At 36.9% G+C, this 21,026-nt stretch overlaps 1 protein-coding gene across 4 annotated transcripts; it reads left to right on the forward strand.

Moving 5' to 3' along the window:
• Nucleotides 1-787: 787 nt before the first annotated feature.
• Nucleotides 788-20,798, forward strand: epb41b (erythrocyte membrane protein band 4.1b). Of its 4 annotated transcripts, none has more exons than XM_073872129.1 (28): nt 788-927; nt 1,908-2,017; nt 2,109-2,213; nt 2,300-2,342; nt 2,417-2,492; nt 2,837-3,055; nt 3,141-3,228; nt 3,335-3,487; nt 3,596-3,690; nt 4,108-4,259; nt 4,349-4,453; nt 5,156-5,239; nt 7,203-7,850; nt 7,981-8,088; nt 8,168-8,983; nt 9,066-9,281; nt 11,191-11,394; nt 11,513-11,776; nt 13,753-14,064; nt 14,766-15,077; nt 17,005-17,259; nt 17,655-17,888; nt 18,034-18,264; nt 18,404-18,555; nt 19,721-19,747; nt 19,872-19,940; nt 20,030-20,218; nt 20,458-20,798. In XM_073872129.1, exons 2-28 carry the CDS (start codon nt 1,961-1,963, stop codon nt 20,482-20,484), a joined length of 5,241 nt encoding a protein of 1,746 aa, XP_073728230.1. In that variant the 5' UTR covers nt 788-927; nt 1,908-1,960; the 3' UTR covers nt 20,485-20,798. The 4 variants fall into 4 exon arrangements, with proteins under 4 accessions (XP_073728230.1, XP_073728231.1, XP_073728233.1 ...); XM_073872130.1 differs by having other exon boundaries at nt 815-927; nt 1,930-2,017; XM_073872132.1 differs by lacking the exon at nt 788-927 and having other exon boundaries at nt 1,702-2,017; nt 17,005-17,190; nt 17,835-17,888.
• Nucleotides 20,799-21,026: the final 228 nt, after the last annotated feature.

Below are 21,026 nucleotides of genomic sequence, written 5' to 3' on the forward strand. Positions count from 1 at the left end.
AAAAGCTCAGAGACTGAGCCAAAACTTCCTTTTAAATGATGGGAGGGGTTTAATTCTTGGAGATTATCATTAGAAGCTATTTAATTTTATATAACTTTTAGCAGTTGATGCTTATAAGAGTAAATATTTTTGGGGTCAAAGACAGTTACAGTCTTATCTATCTAAGAGTTCCTCATGCTTTGCCCTGTACTGAGAAAGATAACAGATAGAGAAGTTATGAGGCTAGGACATAATTTACAATCGTATGTTTTTTACAATTGGATAATGTAGAATATCAATACTTGTAAAACTTCCAAATATTTTTAAATGTACCAGTAAACATATGTGGCATGAATCTAGTTATTTATTACATAAATGGAATAATTTGAGGTTTGACACATAGCCTAAAGAATTAAACTGTATTAGCAATGTTATGTTGAAGGAATGTGGGGAAATATTTATATGTAGTGTAAAACGGCTTTGACCCTTTGTCCTTTTAAAAATGATTCAATTAACAATGGCACATCCGGTTTGTGTAATTGTACTCAAGGAATTACCATGCTGTCGCAAAAGTGCAGTTTAAAAATTGTGTTTGCAAAAGTTTTCAAGATTATGTCATAGTTTTGCAACCATAGGATGTGTCCAATTCTGAGCACACCTGTTCAGGCTTTGTTTTTTAGATTGCTAAAATATTAGGGAAAAAGTCACTTTGAGGACAAATGATAAAAATGTACTATTCTATTTTTCTTATTTATTTTTTGTAATGCAAAAGTAATGATGTTTGTGTGCTTTTAAGTACACACAAAAAATATGGTTTTGGCGCCCCTATGTTGCATACCCCCTTATGTGCCCCTGACTCTAAGTGTTAACGTCATGGGAACTTGTGTTGATCCTCCACCCTTGTCACAAACAGTAGGAGCTACTACACGAAAACACTGATGAACCCAGGTAGGTTAAGATCTCATATTCTTATTTATTGGCAAGTGACTGTGTGTTTGCATTTCCCATTGAATTCATGTATAATAGGGAATAATTATTTTGTAAAACTGAAATAAAAAATTTACAAGTTTATGCTGACTGAGTAAGTGCAATTTTGGGGTTTAAATATAAAATTGACACGTTTTAAGATTATACCTTATTAAAGCCACTATTTTTCCTCAAATTAATATCATTAATACACTCTAAAAACAAACGGTGCTATATAGCACCAAAAGTGGTTTTTGCTCGTATTCATAGAAGAACCGTTTTTAGTGCCATATAGCATCGGTGAAGCACCTGTGTAGAACCATATAGTGCTATGTAGAACCATATGTGGTGCTATAGTGGTGCTATATGGTTCTACACAGGTGCTACAAAGGTGCTTCACCGGTGCTATATGGCACTAAAAATGGTTCTTCTATGGTTACGATCCAAAGCAACAGTTTTGGTGCTATATAGCACCGTTTGTTTTTTTAGAGTGTGTTTATTTTAAAATGTGGTAAAAAGAGTGCACCAAGTTTTTCTCTACTCCACCCATTCTTATCAGAGCGAATATGCATTTCAGTTAGAAAAGAGCGGCTAGCACATAAATATGGGTCCATTTAATTTTTATATTTCATTATTTCCTTGCATCCTTTAATTCTAATGATGATAGATAGATGACGTATAATTTCAAGCTTCTCATATAATTAGTGACCCCCAAATCATCTAACACACCCCCATTCATCCCTCTTTCAGCAGAGACGTGTGTCTGTATCTACATGTGTGGGTGCGATATCTTTCTAAAACACTCGCAGTCCTATCACACAACAGATCAGTGCAGGCAGGCGGGATAGTTTACCATTTCATATTCAGACCTATGTACAGACGTGGTAATATGCTAAGTCCAGACTAAAGAGAATTGTTAACCTTTGCATGATGAACATTTGCTGATTCTCTGATTGGCCAAGGTTGGTCTAACTTCTTCACCAGGGGTTAAACAGAAGAGAAGATTTTGACAGTCATGTTGCTGTGTCGAGTGAATTTCTTGGACGACACCCACTTTACGTGGGAGCTGGAGGTATTAAATAAACATTTACTTAATTTTTTGTAGCTTATCTTCTTTTACTTCGCACACAAAAGAATCTAATTGGCATTTTATTCTTTAACAGAGGCATGCAGTGGGGCATGATCTTTTTAATAATGTTTGTGAACACCTTAACTTATTGGAGAGGGATTACTTTGGTCTGGCCATGTTGGATTCTTCAAATACCAGGGTACACATTCCCATAATTTTTCCAATTTTTCTTTTTTACCAAGAAGAATACATACAAGTATTATCACTATGTGTTTATAATTTCAGATGTGGCTGGACTGTGCTAAAGAGATTCGAAAACAGATAAAAGGTACGTGACACCCTAATCTAGCTGCATTTGTATGGTGCATATGCTTGTATCTCACTTTTCCGGGTTGGTTTCAGGTCCAGAATTGGAGTTCTTCTTTAATATCAAGTTTTACCCACCTGATCCTTCAGGTCTGGCTGAGGACATTACTAGGTAAAACACATTCAGACCACTTCTTGAAGTTGTTTCGATATATAACCCTTTCTATGAAAACCAGGCTTCTATGAGTTTAGAAGCATCAAAGTTTTATCAATCATTGATTTCACTTTAATTTCAGTCTTTGACATGGCCGTATTCAGACAATATAAAACATATCAAGGTTATATTTTCACAGACTGTTCTTTACATTATGCAGGATGATTTTATGTTAAAAAAAGTTAATTTTATACATAGCATAAGGGTTACATATATGTATGCATGTATGAAGTATGTTAATATACATAATACACTTTCCTGTGTGTCTACTGAACAGTGATTACTGTCTGTAATTCTTTCAGATATCTTCTGTGTCTTCAGCTAAGGAAAGATATTGTGGTTGGTCGATTGCCCTGTCCGTCAGACATGTTGGCTGTGTTGGGTTCATACACAATTCAGTCAACACTTGGAGATTATGACCCAAGTGTCCACACAAACAACTATGTCAGCAAAATTCTTCTCGCACCCAACCAAAATGAAGAGCTAGAGAAAAGTGTCATGGAGCAGCATTCAACACATAGGTATTTCATAAATATAGGCCTATGCGCATTAATTCATACACATATAATTACATTTATAATTCCTTCATTGTATTTTATAACATAGATCTATGAGCCCTGCACAGGCAGATATGCTTTTCCTCGAATATGCCAAGACACTGCCCATGTACGGGGTGGATCTGCATCCTGGCAAAGTATGTGTAGTTATCTTATGAGTTCCTAAAACATACCTTGTGTTTGAAAAATTTGAACTTAGTTGGAATATGTTTTTATGAGATGCACATGTTAATGTGTTCATAGGATGTTAGCGGTGCAGATGTGATGCTGGGTGTGTGTTCTGAAGGACTGATGGTGTATGAGGATGAGGTCAAAATAAACAGTTTCTCCTGGCCCAACATTCTTAAAATCTCCCACAAACGCAAAACATTTATTCTCAAGATACGTCCTTCTGAGGTATTTATGCGCATTAATATGAGCAGTTTAACTATTTTCTTTTCTTTTCTATATACGATAATGTTGAGTAATGTTTCAAGTAGTTTTCAATTTGACCTGATTTAACAGGATGAGTTAGATGGAGATGTCAGTTTTACTCTCCCCAGCTACAAAGCCTGCAAACAACTCTGGAAATGCTCGGTGGAGAGCCATGCTTTCTTCAGGTAAGTTTATGCATGTTTGTGTTTCTATAAAATACCACAATATGATTTACTTGTCCATATGACCACATGAGGGGGATTCCGTCATATGCATATAAGGCCATAGTTCGCCTAAAAATAGACAAAAAAATCTGTCATCATTTACTCATCCTCATGTTTGGGTCTAATCCTGTATGAGTTTATTTTATCTGTTGAACACAAAAGAAGATAGTTTGATAAATGATGGTAACAACACAGTTTACGTTACCCATTTACTTCCATAGTATTTGTTCAACAGATAAAATAAACTCATACAGGATTAGACCCCAACATGAGGATGGTGTGTGTAAATGATGACATTTTTGGGGGGAACTATCCCTACTAGTTTTGGCGATTTTAAACGTTTCAAATTGTAAGATCATCTCTTGAATGTGTTTTCAGAAACAGACTTCAAGACACAAAAGCAAAAAAGTTTCTGCCTCTGGGATCAAGGTTTCGTTACCATGGACGCACTCAGTCTGAGTGTCTGGAGGCCAGCGTTAACATTAATCGAGATCCTCCACAATTTACACGCATTGCCACCAAGAGAAAAGGTTAACATTTAGCACACTTTTGGAATGTATTCATTCATTCATTTTCATTTGTAAGTAGAAATTGTGTGCTTTAAATCTATTTTATTCAGCAAATGATGAAATCCTTGAAGTTCTAAAGCAACCGGTTCGAACAGAGGTAGATGACTGGTCCTTGGTACACGATTCAGACAAATGGGACATTGCTGCTACATCAGGTAAAGTCCTGGCAAATAATGTAATCTTAAAACTGACTCACATTCACCTTTACACTCACCATTGACTATAGCGTGATAAGTAAGACCGATCAAATTGTGTACCTGTCCATGAAATCCAGGCTAAAGTCTCATAAATTATGAGATAAGGATTAGTACATTTGATTTTACATTGAATGCAGTCTTTGACATGAACGTACTTAATCAATATGAAGTATAGAAAGGTTATTTTTCACCGAATGTTCTTTACATTATGTACTAGGATGATTTTAAGAAAACAGTAAATCATAAAAATAACTTAAGATGGGTTTTTACATGGTGGGTCAAATGTATTATTCTCTTTTACCTCTAACATATTTGCATCCATTGTCAAATACATGATTTTCATGATTTTTTATATCCGTTTGTTTAAAAACATATTTGCACTATGTGATTGTCACTGTAAAAAAATGGAGCATTAAGTTAAAACTTGGTTTCGCAAATCACTTACTATTTTATGTTTTGTCTTGTCATAAGTTGACATGACTTATAAAAACAAGTTGAAATTGTATAACTTAATTTGCTAAGTTAAAGTAACATTTATAAAATTTATGGTGATTTGATATCATTTTTTTTACACTGTGCCCTTCCTCATTTACTCTTCCTCAATATTATTTCACTATACGTTGAAATTATGTTTTCTGATATTGCAAAAACTATATTCAGATGATGTAATGCTGGAAAGCAAAGAGGTCTGGGAATCAAAGCAGCGCGCTGATGATTGGTTTGTCCTTCTCGAGAACAGCAAAAGTAAGTCCTTTCTATGGCTTAAATATGCATAACCATTATGTGGCACAAATAAATTTTGAGTGGGGGGTGAAAATGTGATATACACCTTCAAATTAATATACCTCTGGCATTTTTTTGTCTAAAATGCCTAATCTTGGTCTTTTATAGAAGACAAAGGGGCGGTTTCCCGGACCAGGATTAGCTTAGTCCAGGACTAGGCCTTAGTTTAATTAGGAAATATAACTAGTTTTAACAAACATGCCTTACTAAAAACATTATCTGTGTGCTTTTTGAGGTAAAACAAAGGGCACTGATGTATTCAAGTTGTTTTCAGTTTGGAGAGCTCTTAAAAGTGTTTAAGTCTAGGACTAGTCTAATCCCTGTCCGGGAAACCGCTCCAAAGTGTCTGGAGGTGAAAATCTTAAATAAAAAGAGTTTAAATTTATTTTAAGAAATACAAATATTTCAATAACATATTAATTTTATAAATAAAATTATAACAATATAAATGCTTTACAAAAGTAATAATGCCAACATGAAGCCATAAATCTCAAGTAATTTCAAATTTCAGGTTAAAGTCACAAAAAATGTGGTTTGTGTCACAGTTTTAGTGGTTTTACCAACAACGGCTCTAGGTGTCAACGGTTTGCTGCATACTCTTGTCACAAATTAATAAATTACTGTCACTGCATTATTATTAATGCAAAAAGGTTTTGAAATATGAAAACTACATTCTTCGAGCTTTCCAATGATACAGTGTGTCAACATTTTTGAAGATTTATAAGAAGAAGATATATAGTTTGTCGTGATTTTTTAGGTTTAGAGTAGGGGTTTAGTGTTATAAATATGTAAACAGTAGTTTGGCCTATGTGGGCCCGTGACCTTTTAGAAACTGACTCTTACTACATCATAATTCTCCCAAAATGGTGATGAAATATGAAAACTACACTCTTTGACCTTTCCAAAAATATATAATTTGTCAAGATTGTTTAGGACAGGGTATTAATGCTATGAATATGTAAAAACAAATTGGGTCCACCTGTGGCCGTGTGACATTTTAGAAATTGACTCTCACTATGTCATAATTTTTTCAAAATGGTGATGATAAATGAAAACTACACTCTTAGAGCTTTACAATGATATATAGTTTGTCAAGATTTTTAGGTTTAGGATAAGGTATTAGTGTTACAAATATAAAATAACAAAGTGGCCCTTCCCTTTGGACCCGTGACATTTTAGAAAATGGCCCTTATTATGTCATTCCTTTAGCAAAATGGTGATGATAAATTAAATCTACTCTTAAAGCTTTCAAACAATATATAGTTTGTCAGTATTGGAAAAGAATTTACATCCAAAACACTGAAGTAAACGTAGGCGTCCCGCTGGCGGGACAGTGACACTTCGCAGAGAATAAATGTTTGAAGGCACACTATCTTCATAAATAAATCACTTACTCTCCCTATATAATTTATTTTATATAACACTGTTAAAATATGTATTCTAGAGGCTTAGACCTTTCCAATGATACATAGTTGTCGTGATAGATAAAAGTATACATGCAAAATATTGAAGTAAACTCAGGTATCCTGCTCACGGGACAGCGCCACTTAACGGGTTAAGAACTTCAATAATAGAAGTAATATTATTTGAGAAGGCTATACATATGTGAGTTCCTTGAGAATTGAACTCGTGACCTTAGTGGTGTTTTTGGACAGTGCAAAATGGTTTCTGTACCAAACCATTGCTTTTTCACCCACATACCAAAACGTCAAGCTCTGCCACTGGTAATCAGACAAGTTTGTTTATATAAGGATAAAAGTGGCAAACATTTTCCATAACATTCCAGAAGAAAAGTCCCATAAGACTTTCACTCTCCCAAAAGACTTTTCTGGGGGAAAATGCTGTTTTAGTTTCCATTACAGTCTCATATATAAAGAGAGATCACTGTGATTGACATCTGTCATTTTGGTTCATTTTGTCCCAGTTTCTTCATCAGGTCTCCAAAAGCCCCCTCAGACTGGAGAAGAAAGAAAGGTGGAAATTGTGGAAGATAAAGAATCCCAGGAGAGGTATGAAGATGAGCTGGTGATAAAACGTTCATATAAAGTTCACATGGAACAAGAGGGTCCTGTGGAGTTAAAGGTGATGGAGGGACTTGCAAGAGACATCCTGGAAAAAGAACATCCAGAATTAATGGGGCCTATGAATGAATCACTAACAGAAGAAATACTGCAAGTTAATGGAGAAAGAATACAAAAAGTAGTAATCACCAAACAATGGGTACAGGAGGGCAGCACTTTTGTGGAACCACATGAAGATGCAGAGATAAAAACAGAGAGGGTGGAGACCGTGAGAAGACATGTAGTGATAACTGAAGGGGGGGAAATGCTCCGTATGGAATCTGAGAAACCATCAGAGAGATTGGAAATGATGGAACGGAGACTAAATGAGGTGGAGGCCATTGAACAGAAACTACTAGAAGTTGAAGAGCTGAGGGTTGGATTACAAGAACTAGAAAGTTTGGAACAAAGACTGCGGCAAGCCGAGAGGGAGGGTCTTCAACAGGGTGAAATGGCTGATTGGAACGTTCTGCTAGATCGCAGTACATTGATGCCCACTGCTCCATTCACAGGTGTGATCGGCTTTACTATCTTACATACAGTACACTGTAAATTTCAGTACAATGTTAATAATTGAAACAACAAAACCATTATAAAGTGCATGAAAAGTGAGGCTATCATGTATCATGTTTTTCCTATCAGCTGATGAAGAATTGGAACAGATGGACATCCCCAAACCAATGGGGAGAAATGACGATTGGTACATTCTTTTGGAGATGTCCCCACGCACCATATCAGTTCCTCCAACAGGTATTGTTAAAATACTAAACAGCTTTAAGTTTTAATACATTTTACACAGTAATTGATTTTGAAAGAGTTTCCTAAGAAGTTTCAATTCCACCAGATATGATAAGCTCCATCCCTGGAGAGGACCAGGCTAAAGAAGTAAGCAGGGAAGCAGAAAGAAAAATTCAGCTGACGCTACCAGAGATGCATGGGGATGAGGCAACAGTTGAGTTGTATGAGGAGGTGACACAGAGCAGAGTGATAATTGAGGAGGAGGAAGAAGAGGAAGAACAGGTGAAGGTGTCATCATCAGGTCTCCAAAAGCCCCCTCAGACTGAAAAAGAAAGAAAGGTGGAGATTGTGGAAGAGAATGAATCCCAGGAGAGGTATGAAGATGAGCTGGTGATAAAACGTTCATATAAAGTTGACATGGAACAAGAGGGTCCTGTGGAGTTAAAGGTCATGGAGGGACTTGCAAGGGACATCCTGGAAAAAGAGCATCCAGAATTAATGGGGCCTATGAATGAATCACTAACAGAAGAAATACTGCAAGTTAATGGAGAAAGAATACAGAAAGTAGTAATCACCAAACAATGGGTACAGGAGGACAGCACTTTTGTGGAACCAAATGAAGATGCAGAGATAAAAACAGAGAGGGTGGAGACCGTGAGAAGACATGTAGTGATAACTGAAGGGGGGGAAATGCTCCGTATGGAATCTGAGAAACCATCAGAGAGATTGGAAATGATGGAACAGAGACTAAATGAGGTGGAGGCCATTGAACAGAAACTAGAAGAAGAAGAGGAAGAACAGGTGAAGGTGGATTATAGGAGCCCGCAGACAGTTTTTCTGAAGCAGCCTCAAAGAGACCTGGAAGATGATTGGTTCATCCTTTTAGATGTTTCTTCTAAAACATCAGGTACATACATTTACATAATCAAGGACACACACAAAAACAAGATCTGAGTCAAGATATGAATGTTTCTCTGTATTTGTTTCAGTGCCTGTGGCTTATCCACTTCTGCGAAGCACAAGTGTTGAGGTGTATGATGAGAGAAGAGAGGAGGTGCAAAGAGAGAAGCAGGACCAACAGGAGGAGGTGACACTGGAGGTCAGGAAGCAACAGCCAGTCATACTGGAGCAGAGAGTAGCTCAACCCCAGAGAGATTTTGAAGATGACTGGTTCGTCATTTTTGACGTTCCCCCCAAAGGATCAGGTATGTACAACATGATTTCACCAAGCTGCAACATTGTTGTTCCTGGAGAAACTTTCTTATTAATTAAATTAAATTTGATTGTATACAATTTTATTAAAGCCTGATCAATGATCTCACATTATTCCATGTCATTGTCACGTATTTACGCCATTTTACGTGTCCATGCCACAACTTTCTTTTTTGTGTCAGTTTCACGTATTGGATACTCAACTGTTTTTCCTATTTTCTTTACCATTGTCGCTTTGGTTTGGGGTTAGAACGACTTTCTGTTACATAAAATGACATCCTTACCCAAACCCAACTCCAACCCTAACATCAGGCGACAATGGTTTTAAAAGCATAACATTTTTTTTATAAAAAATACTTAAAGTGACATCCTAACGCAAACAGCAAATCCAACCCCAAACCGAAGCGACAATGGTTTAAAAATAGGAAAAGTAGTTGAGTAACCAATTCGTGAAACTGACACGAAAAAGAAAGTCGTGGCACGGAGACGTAAAATGGCAGAAATACGTGACAGTGACACGGAAAAATTAGCAAAATATTTTGTGACTATTTCATGGAATTTGTGAGATCATATTGCAATAGTTACAAGAGTACATTAGTGCATTCCAATAGAGTTAAATAAAAAAACTACTTTAACTACTCAATTAAATATAATGAATATACTGTATACATGCTTAAAAATAATGCCGCTACAACAGGTTCTTCATAGTGATGCCATAGAACAGGATTTCCCAAACTGGGGTTCGCAAATCCCTGCTGGTTCACTAGGGAATTGCAGGAGGCTTGTGAGATTTTGGGAAACAGTTCATTACAAATAAAGGTGAAATGTAGGACTTTTATTCAATTTAATTTTTTTCAATTTAATGTTATTTATATAGCGCTTTTTACAATTGTTAATTGTTACAAAGCAGCTTTACATTAATAGATGTATGAAAATCAAAGAAAAGCGAGCATAGTAATAATGTAACATACAGTAAAGTATTAGGTTAAGCCAATGGTGGCGGACTCTCCAGGGGATGAAAAAAACCCTAGGAGAAGAACCCTCCTGGCTAGTCCAGGGAGAAGACTCCTAGGAGAAGAAAAACCCCTGAGAGAGATACATATATATTTATATAAATAAATACTATCGGGGTATGCCAATGACCATTTTTAGAAGAATCTCTTGACGGAAGTGCAACATAATATTTACCTATGGTGTATAAAGACCTTACATAATAAACTGTATTGTTTTTATTAACTTGAAATTAGCCACTTTTATCTGCATACACCGTGGGTCCCCTCACATGGAAGTTGCCATTTCGTCCCATTGTGTTTCTACAGTAGCCCTAAATACAAACTGTTCTATGAAGTGCATTTTGTCACTACGTTGTTTCCGACGATGACGTGTTTGACCTGTGGCGGCTAATGTAGATTCAATATGAAAGCTGTTTCGAAAAGGAGGGGTGAGCTATGGAATGAGGCATTGACAACAAATAACAATCACAATGCCGCTAAAAGTCCCACATTGCACCTTTAAATCATCAGATGTAAATACGTTTAAAAAGGAAAAATTTAAATAAAACATTTAAAAATATATATTTTATATGTTTAATCTGAATGTCGTGTGATAATTACACAGCACTACAATATAGAAAATTTAATTTTCAGAAAACTGAAAATGTTTTATGTACCAATAAAAGAAACGCACCAGATAAAGGTCTAGTATCAGGTAATAATAATAATAACTATGTAAAATACTATGTTATGTACGTACAAATTTCTAAAGACATCCAATAAAAAGCATGTGTATGACAACATTCATATTAATAATGCAGTTAAAATTCAGAAAATAAATTCTCATTTATTTCGGAATGGCCATGAACACGCAAAACAAAACATACATAATGGATTGTGCTTGTTTCAGTGCCTTTGGCTTATCCACTCCTGCGAAGCACAACTGTTGAGGTGTATGAGGAGAGAAGAGAGGAGCCTCAGAGCACAGCGAAGGTTGAGTACAAACAACAAGATCAGCTGGAAGTTTTGATGCTTGAGCAGAGGGCAGCAAAACCTCAGAGAGACGTGGAAGATGATTGGTCCATTGCTTTTGATGTTTCTCATAAAGAAACAGGTAAATACAAACTCAGACAGCTCATGCAGGCACACATAAACAAACAAGATGTCAAGGACATGTTTCACCTGTTTTATGTTTCAAATCAAGACATGTTCCATTGTGTTTGTTTCACAAGTGCCTTTGGCTTATCCACCTCTCCAAGAGGCATCTGTTGAGTTGTATGAGGAAAGCAAAGGGGAGGTGCTTCGAAGGAGCACGAGAAGAGAGGAGGAGAGGATTGAGATGATGACAGTGAGCACCGAACAAACAGTGATAACAGAGAAGACGATGAGGGTCATACAGACCCCACAGGTGTTTCCAGTGGTGCCCAGAGAGATTGATGATGACTGGTTTCAACTATTTGACCAAGTGCCCTATGAACAGAAGGGGTTTTTACCAGGTAAAATACATGCACCTGTTGCCTGATCTCACAGGAGGACTAAAAATGTTAGCTTGCATAAATAATGTTTTTATGTAAAATCAGTGTGGTGCCAAATTTGCTTTAGAGACAAATGGGCACCCATGCTGAGTTCTTTGGGGAGGGGGTACCTTTAGTCAGGATCTGACATCATCCATACATGTTTATGGCACATTTTGTCCACTTTGAAATGTTATGATTAAGACAACCAAACTGAAACTCATAAAAGATTCAATAAAATCTGGTTTAAATGACTAAAATTGTAATAACAAATTAGATACAAGTGAAAAGTAACTGGGGCAGTTTTTACAAAAAAAAAAAAAAAATGAATACAAACAGTCTATTCACTTGTTAAGTTATGACGTCGTGCACGGCATTGAATTATTAATATATTGCCATCGGTGACTGTGTACGCCTGCTGCTGTGTACACAATTATGAAATTATAAATTTTTAGCTTAACCCTAATAAGACCCTTGGGGTCAATTATACCCCTAAGCCACTTTTCTTTAGTTTAAAAACATGGTTTCCTTTATCTCAGTGCAGCGGAATAAGATTTTGTGACTTTTCCAGATTATCTGTCAAGATTCATATAAAAAAACTGGGCTTGATTCGGTCGTTCTAAAGTGGCGTAAAAAAATTCACTTAGTTAGTCCCTTTGGGCTTAAAAATGACCCCAATTGAAATGAATGGGAAATGCAAAAAAAATCAGTGCATCCAGAATAAATCTGAAAATTTCAACACAGAAAGGTAGGCCTGGTACTAGAGCACAAATGTTACATAGAACACACACACACACAGACACACAGACAGACACACAGACACACACAAACACACAAAGGTATGACTGCCACAGAGAGCATTACTTATAGAATTTGGCACAAAACAGCCAAACAAAGATGTAAAATGCTCAAACAGGTGTGCGCACACACATACACACACACATGTGCGCACATACACACGCACAAACACACACAAACACAGACTCACACACAAAGACACACAGAGAAAGACAAAGTCACACACACACACACACACGCAAACACACACGGACACACACACACACGGACACACACACACACACACGGACACACACACACGCGCGCGTGCAAACACACACACGGACACACACACACACTTACATTCAGTCAAATTTTGTGTCATTTTGTTAAAACAGACATTTCAAAATACATCAAAAACTAGAAAAAAATCTACTATTTGAAATACCTTTCTAATGTTTATATAAACATAAATTCACAAAATGTTTCACTAAAGTATTGATGTTGAGCAGTTGGCCACATTCAGTAAAATGAATGGGTCTCTATGGGCCCCTACTAGTCGAAGTCATTTATTTCCTAAACTGTAACCATTTCTAAACACCAAATGGCTGAATTCAACACATAACATCTAGATCAACATCTAAAAACAATTTAAATCAAATTAGGACATAATTTATGTGAACTTTTCATAAAAATTTGATATTTTCCAGGCAAGCTAATGGTGTTGTTGAGGAATTGAGTGGTAAACGGGTATAAAAGTACTTCATATCTCCCAAAACACAGCATTAATGTATAGATGGGAAGTGAATGAAAAAAATGATATATTATTTGTATAATTAAAATGTATACATATTTTTTGTAATCACTCTTTTAATCTCTGGGGTCATTTTTACCCAATGGGACTATAACGTATACAGGAAAATAGGGTCTTATGAGGGTTAAATATGTAATATGAATAAATAGTGCTCATAAACGTCTGTTTAAATAATATCCTCTATATAATGATTGGAGGCTTGGACCTTGAAACAATATTCCTTACATCATGACTTAACAAGCAGATATGACTACTCTGTATGTAATGTTATACCTGGGAAATAAAGCATGAAGTGAATGTTATTTGTGTTGATAACTAAAACTATAAGATTGTGATTTTTATTTTATTTTATTGTCTGTCACTCCAGATTTCGAAGAACAGAAAGTCATGGAAAAAAGGGTTAAAGAGGAGCGAGAGAAGAAAGCACAGCAGGTGCAGGTGACTGTAGAAGACAGAAGATCAGATTCAGTTATCCTGGAACACAGACTGGCACAAGCTACAAGAGACATGGAAGAAGACTGGTCCATTATTTTAGGTGGTTCAGGAGAGGAGATGACCAGGAAGACGATGAGGGTCATACAAACCCCACAAGAGTTTCCAGTGGTGCCAAGAGAGATTGATGATGACTGGTTTCAACTATTTGACCAAGTGCCCTATGAACAGAAGAGATTTTTACCAGGTAAAAATACATGCACCTGTAGCCTGTTCTCAGTGGAGGATTAAAATTGTTTCAACCCACTGAAATGTTTAATGCATAGATAATATTTTTATGTAAAATCAATGTGGTGCCAAATTTGGTGTATAGACATATGGGCACCCATGCTGAGTTCTTTGGTAGTCAGGATCTGACAGCATCCTTACATGTTTATGGCACATTTTTGTCCACTTTGAATTGTTATGATTAAGACAACCAAACTAAAACTCATTAAAAGACTCAATAAAATCTGGTTTAAATGACTAAAATTGTAATGACAAATTGGATAAAAGTGAAGAGTAACTGGGACAGATTTTACATTAAAAAAAATGAATACAAACAGTCCTGATGTCGTGCACTGCACTGAATTATTAATATATTGCAGTCTGTGACTCTGTACGCCTGCTGCTATGTACACAATGATAAAATTATAAATTTTTTGCTTAATTATGTAATATGAATAAATAGTGCTCATAAACATCTGTTTAAATAATATCCTCTAAATAATGATTGGAGGCTTGGACCTTGAAACAGTATTCCTTACATCATGACTTAACAAGCGGTTATGACTACTCTGTAGGTAATGTTATACCTGGGAAATAAAGCATGAAGTGAATGTTATTTGTTTTGATAAATAGAACTATAAGATTGTGATTTTCTGTTCATTTTATTGTCTGTCACTCCAGATTTCGAAGAACAGAAAGTCATGGAAAAAAGGGTTAAAGAGGAGCAAGAGAAGAAACCACAGCAGGTGCAGGTGACTGTAGAAGACAGAAGATCAGATTCAGTTATCCTGGAACACAGACTGGCACAAGCTACAAGAGACGTGGAAGAAGACTGGTCCGTTATTTTAGGTGGTTCAGGTGAGGAGATGACCAGGAAGACGATGAGGGTCATACAAACCCCACAGGAGTTTCCAGTGGTGCCCAGAGAGATTGATGATGACTGGTTTCAGATGTTTGACCAAGTGCCATACGAACAGAGAAGTTTCCCTTCAGGTACAACACCATACTTTTTTTTAGTAATATCACAAACATAATATAACTAAGCATTTCACACATAAAATGTGACTGTTTATTTTCAGATTTCTTCAACTTAATCGAATGTTGAGCAGCTCACAAATTAAATTTCCATTATTAAGCTAATTCAAATTACTTTTATTTAACATCACCAAATTGTCATATCTGTCATGTGAAAGTTTACTAATGTATCATTTGTGGTTTATTTCTTACAATGTTTTTATCCAAGACACAGTTTGTTTCTTTTCAATTTGTAATATGAATTTATGGTATATATAATATTGTCATGATCAGTGTTGGGGGTAACGCATTACAAGTAACATGCATTACGTAATAATATCACTTTTCTGAATTTACTTTACTAAGTAAAGTAACGCATTACTTTTTAAATGTACACATTAATATTTGAGTTACTTTTTAAAAAAAAAAAGTAATGCAAGGTACTTTTTTAGTTTAATTAATTTCATTAAAAAAATAATGTACTGAATTAAACTAAACGTAGTCACATTATGCACTCTATAAGCCCTATTCACACAGACATTCCGGAAAATACACGGAAAATGCATCCTGGATTTTTCCGGGATCGTTTGGCTCCAGTTTGCTGACATTTCTCGTTGTGAATGTTGTATTGTATGTAAATCCTTCATTTTAAAGAGTTGAACCAACTTCGTGTTGTCATGACACGCGCGTCCTCACTACGGCACGCCCGTCATTGTTTATGTGTCTCATTTATCATTTCATGATAACTGCTTCAGTCTAGTTTGCAACTAGTTTGCAACAATTTCTCGTTGTGAACGTTGATATGCATGTAAATAGGGGTGTGCATTGGCACTGCCCTCACAATTCAATTCAATTACGATTCACCAGGTAACGATTCAATTCGATTCTACAATGCATTGCGATGCATCAGAATTCTACTGTACACAAGGCAAGTGCAACTATTCTCAACAAAAACGGAAGCTTAGCAGCTTTGAGACAATGACAGTTATATACCTGAGATGAGAATTTACACACAGCGTAAGTCTTGTCTAGTTTCCCATTAACTTCATAGAATCCGAAATGTGCCCATATGGCCACTTTCCATGGAAAAGGGTGCGTTTTTATTTACCCGTCTATCACTGTCATCTCTCTCCGCCTCAGCCATCTTGATTGTTGTTGTTATGCCTCGGAAGTAATTGAAACTTCACAACTTTATTGTCCACTCGAGGCCAGAAAATAAACAGTGACATTATCGATTATGGCACTTTGCTGCATCGATGCTGAATCGTCCATGTGCGCATTGCGATGCATTGCCGAATCAATTATTGTTGACACCCCTACATGTAAATCTCTCGTTTTAAAAAGCTGAACCGTAACTTTTGTTGTGATGACGCGCACATCCTCACTACGACACGCCTATTACGGCATTGTTTCGGCTTCTTGTTCACACAGAGGGTTTTCAGTGTATCTTACTATGTCCTCTTTCCGGCAACGATCTCAGAAGATTTACAGGACGTGTTTGCGTTCACACAGAAGCTTGTCTGGCAATTTTACGGGTATTTTCTGAGACCAAAGGTCTTTGTGAATAAGGTTTTTGAGTCAGAAACTGAGATGGCAGGCCAAAGCTCGACATTTTTGTGTTGAAATATGCAATTTCTGAATGTAGAACTTTTCAGTCATAAAAAACACCTGCAAGGCCTGAAAGAGATCAACCCTCAGCCAAGTAAGAAAAAGTAATGCAAAAGTAACTAAAAAGTAACGTAAGCATTACTTTCCATGAAAAGTAACTAAGTAACGCAATTAGTTACTTTTTTTGGGGAGTAACTTAATATTGTAATGCATTACTTTTTAAAAAAACTTTTCCCCAACACTGGTCATGATGTAAAAGAGACACAAGAGAACACAGATCTTACTGTGTCTCTTACAGATGTTAAAAGCAGAGACATTTGGGTTCGTGAACCCACCAAAGACCAAAGAATTCAGAGGACAGCGGAGAGGGTCACGGAGGAGCGGCTTAGAGGAAAAAGCGTGACGACAGAAGAAAGGAGAGTGATCTTTGAAGAACGCAGGGAGAGAGTCCACATCATACCGCAGGTGTTTCCTGTTGGGGTACGAGAGGTGGATGATGATTGGTCTCAGCTCCTCGACCCAACACCATTTGAGAAGAGAGCTGTTCCTTTAGGTGATAACAGTTTCATTTATTCTCTATACTAAACTCTTCTGCTATTTACAGTTTAATGATGTAGAAGCAGATTAAAAATCGGTACTACGTAAGGAATAATTGACTCCGGTCCTTTGAATTATAAGAAAATAATGCACACCCAAGGTGCAATGCGGCACGACGCAAAGCGTGCATTATTTTCAAATAATTCAAAGGAGCGGAGTCAATTATTCCTCTTATACCACGGTTACCCCAAACATTGCTCTGGTGCCTACTTTTAATTTCTATTTCTATCTATTTGAAAAGATAGGTGTGCGGTTATCAGAAATTAATGCATACCCACGGAACATTTCTCAGCCAATCAGAATACAGCATTCAACAGACCCGTAGTATAATGTAATATATTTCATATGTAGTTTCAGTGGGCACCGAAGAACAGAGGATGAAAGCACGGGAGGACATAAGAGTGAGACAGCAGGAGAAGAGAGTTAGAGACGATGTGGAGATCAGAATGAGACCAGAGATGCGTAAACGGGAGCTGGAAGTCAGAAGATCTCAACCAGCAGTTATTGTGCAAACAGTAGCACAGCCACAGAGAGAAGTGGAAGATGATTGGTTCCTTCTTTTTGATGTTTCACCAAAACAATCGGGTATGTCTAGTATTTTCTTTTTTAATATTTTGCAATTTTTTAACTACACATATTTGCCAGATATATTTGTTTAAATATTTTATGCATTTAAGTAAGGCATTTATCACTTATCACTTTTGTAAATCTTATACTTGTTCTCTATAAGTTGCGGCAGATGTCATTAAAGTGGACAAGAGAGCTGAGGAAGTAAGGAGAAGGGAAGTAGAGAGGAGAATGGAAGAAGAAAGGAGAAGAAGGGAGGAAGCAAGGAAGATGCAGATAAAAGTGGATGACAGGGAAAAAAGACAAGTTATACAAGAGAAAAGACCGGTCAGGCTGCGGAGAGAAGAGGAGGATGACTGGTTTACTCTTATGGGTGTTTCCCCTAAAGATTCAGGTAGGCACACACTCACTAACAAAAATACACTTTATCACAGTATACATCAGAAACATCAGTTTTGTTATATACTTTTTATGAGTCAAATTATTCTCTTCTGTCTGTCAATCTGTGAATGTGAACATTTCTCTCTCTTCAGTTGTTTCTCCAGTGGCTTTGCCCAAACCGCGCACACAGATCCTGGTTGACCAACCATTCACCTCCACTCCAACTGCACAACCGGTGTCTGTGACAAAAACAACCTATCGGGACCGGACAAAAGACACATTGGACATCACACTGGAGTCTGAGGTTGGAGATCTACACAAACTGTTGACTGCACATTTATACACTCTAGACATGTAGGCAAAGTCCTTTTAAGTAGGTCATGTCACTCCACCGTGATATTTACAACGCTTTCAGGTCTTATTAGAACAAGACAAACACGATCTGTGGATTCTGCGCATGTGCAAAGTCCCTCTCCCATAGGATTTCAATTAACAATTGGCTCTTTTTACTGAGAAGGCGGGACTAGAGCGACCATTCTGATTGCTGCGATCTCCCCATTCATATCAATACCAGTGACGCATCTTGTTAATATTAAAGGCGGGGTGCATGATCTCTGAAAGTTGATATTTGAATATGTTGATATTTGAAATCACCTAAACAAACACGCCCCTACCCCAATAGAATCTGGACCTTCTTTTGATAGACCCGCCCAACACATACGCAACTCAGGTAACGATGTGGGTTAGAAGACACACCCCTTACTGCTGATTGGCTACAAGTGTGTATTGGTACTCGCCCCGACTCTGTTTTCCAAAGTGTTTTTCAAAAATCACGCACCCCCGCCTTTAAATATCTTGGATGTAGATGCACATATGTGACCCTGTTGCTGAAATTCAGGCTAAATCTCTTAAACTATGAGATTAGAAGGATTAAAGCTTGATGCTTCAGTCGTTGATTTCAATATTTGACATGGTCTTAGTCATTCAATGTTAAAGATATCAAAGTTATATATTTCACAGAATGTTCTTTAGATTGTGTATGATGATTATTCTTAATATAGAAAACAGTAAATCACAAAAAATGACGGCAATAACGACGACTGGTGACTTCTTTTTCGAGGGCGCACAATGCGAAGCTCGTCAAAACATGCATGTGGTCCAGAATGTGTGTGGGTTGTCATGTCAAAATATGTTTTTAGCGCATCATGTGAAAAAATGTGCATCATCAAAATATGTGCCTTCTGGGGATGCTTCGAAGAGGTTTATGATAAAAAAAGACGCTCACGTTGCCAGATACTCGCCTAATCTCATGTATAATTATAGTTTAGTGTTTAGTGTTAAGTGAGTGTCTTCCGAGTACACATATTTTGAATTCGTGCACCTCAGAAGATAAGTCACCGGCCACCACTGTTTTTCACAAAATGGAAATTTTTTTAGCATTTCTCACACTGCATCTTTTTTCCTAACAGGCTGATGAATCTGTGTCTATTAGAAAGGTGAGACACTTATGCTTTACTATTATTTTTGTCATGTTCTTTGAAATACATAAACTGTAAATATTGTATATTTACTGCAACTAAACACACATAAAAACCTATAATCTTCTCGTCTTTCCTATAGTCACAGAGATGGACGAAGAGAATTGAAGGAGAGAGCATATATGTTCGCCACAGCATTCTAATGCTGGAGGTATTTGACGCCTGTGAAATTTATATTTAAATAATAAAGGTTTGTCTAGTTTCATATATTACAACATCTTTAATACATGCTCTCTGTAGGACTTTGATGTGACCCAGGAGGTGATACTAAGGCACCATGAGAGCGTCAGAGAACTTAAGCGTATCTTCATGGAGGGTGCACCAGATTTTGGACCCACTGAGTGGGATCGACGTCTGTCCTCATACTCGCCCACGCCTAAAGCCCAGCTCCCGCACGCCAATGGCGAGATACTCATCAGCATGGGCTTAGTGAGTGAAATACATGTACACCACTACACGCAATACTAATTTGATAAACCAGTAATCTCATAATAATCACAGATTTAGACATGGGGTCCACTAACAAACAACTTTATTTATTCAGCAAGCATAACATACTGCACTCCATTTCTGACTATATAAAGATTGTTACAGTGACTTTCCAAAAGAAGAGTTTCTAAAGTCTGTAAACCACTGTAAACCGTAACTTTTTCTTTACTTCTTTGCAGATTGATGATGGGAAGACAGTCTTGTAACGAAGCTCCGCCCACATGAACCAATATCATCTTGAAATTCAAACTGCTTGACACTGTTTGATCATTTGATTTTTATATAATAACAGATTTTTTTGCAAATGTAATTTAATGGACTTAGAACATTTAGGGGCAGATTCCCGGACAGGTTTTTAGATTTATCCAGGATTAGTTATATTAGGACATTTAAAGGGACATTCCACTTTTTGAAAATATGCTCATTTTCCAGCTCCCCTAGAGTTAAACATTTGAATTTTACCGCTTTGGAATCCATTCGGCTGATCTCCGGGTCTGGCGCTAGCATTTTTTAAATATCTTGGCACGGTCTATTGAGTCTGATTAGACCATTGGCATCGCGCTAGAAAGATAACAGAGGTGTTTCAATATTTTTCCTGTTTAAAACTTGACTCTTCTGTAGTTACATACTAAGAACGACGGAAATTAAGTGTTGCGATTTTCTAGGCAGATATGGTTAGGACTATACTCTCATTCTGGCGTAATAATCAGGGACTTTGCTGATGTAACATTGCTGCAGCAGGCGTGGT

This window comes from Misgurnus anguillicaudatus, chromosome 10 (assembly GCF_027580225.2).
Source record: "Misgurnus anguillicaudatus chromosome 10, ASM2758022v2, whole genome shotgun sequence".
NCBI lineage: Eukaryota > Metazoa > Chordata > Actinopteri > Cypriniformes > Cobitidae > Misgurnus > Misgurnus anguillicaudatus.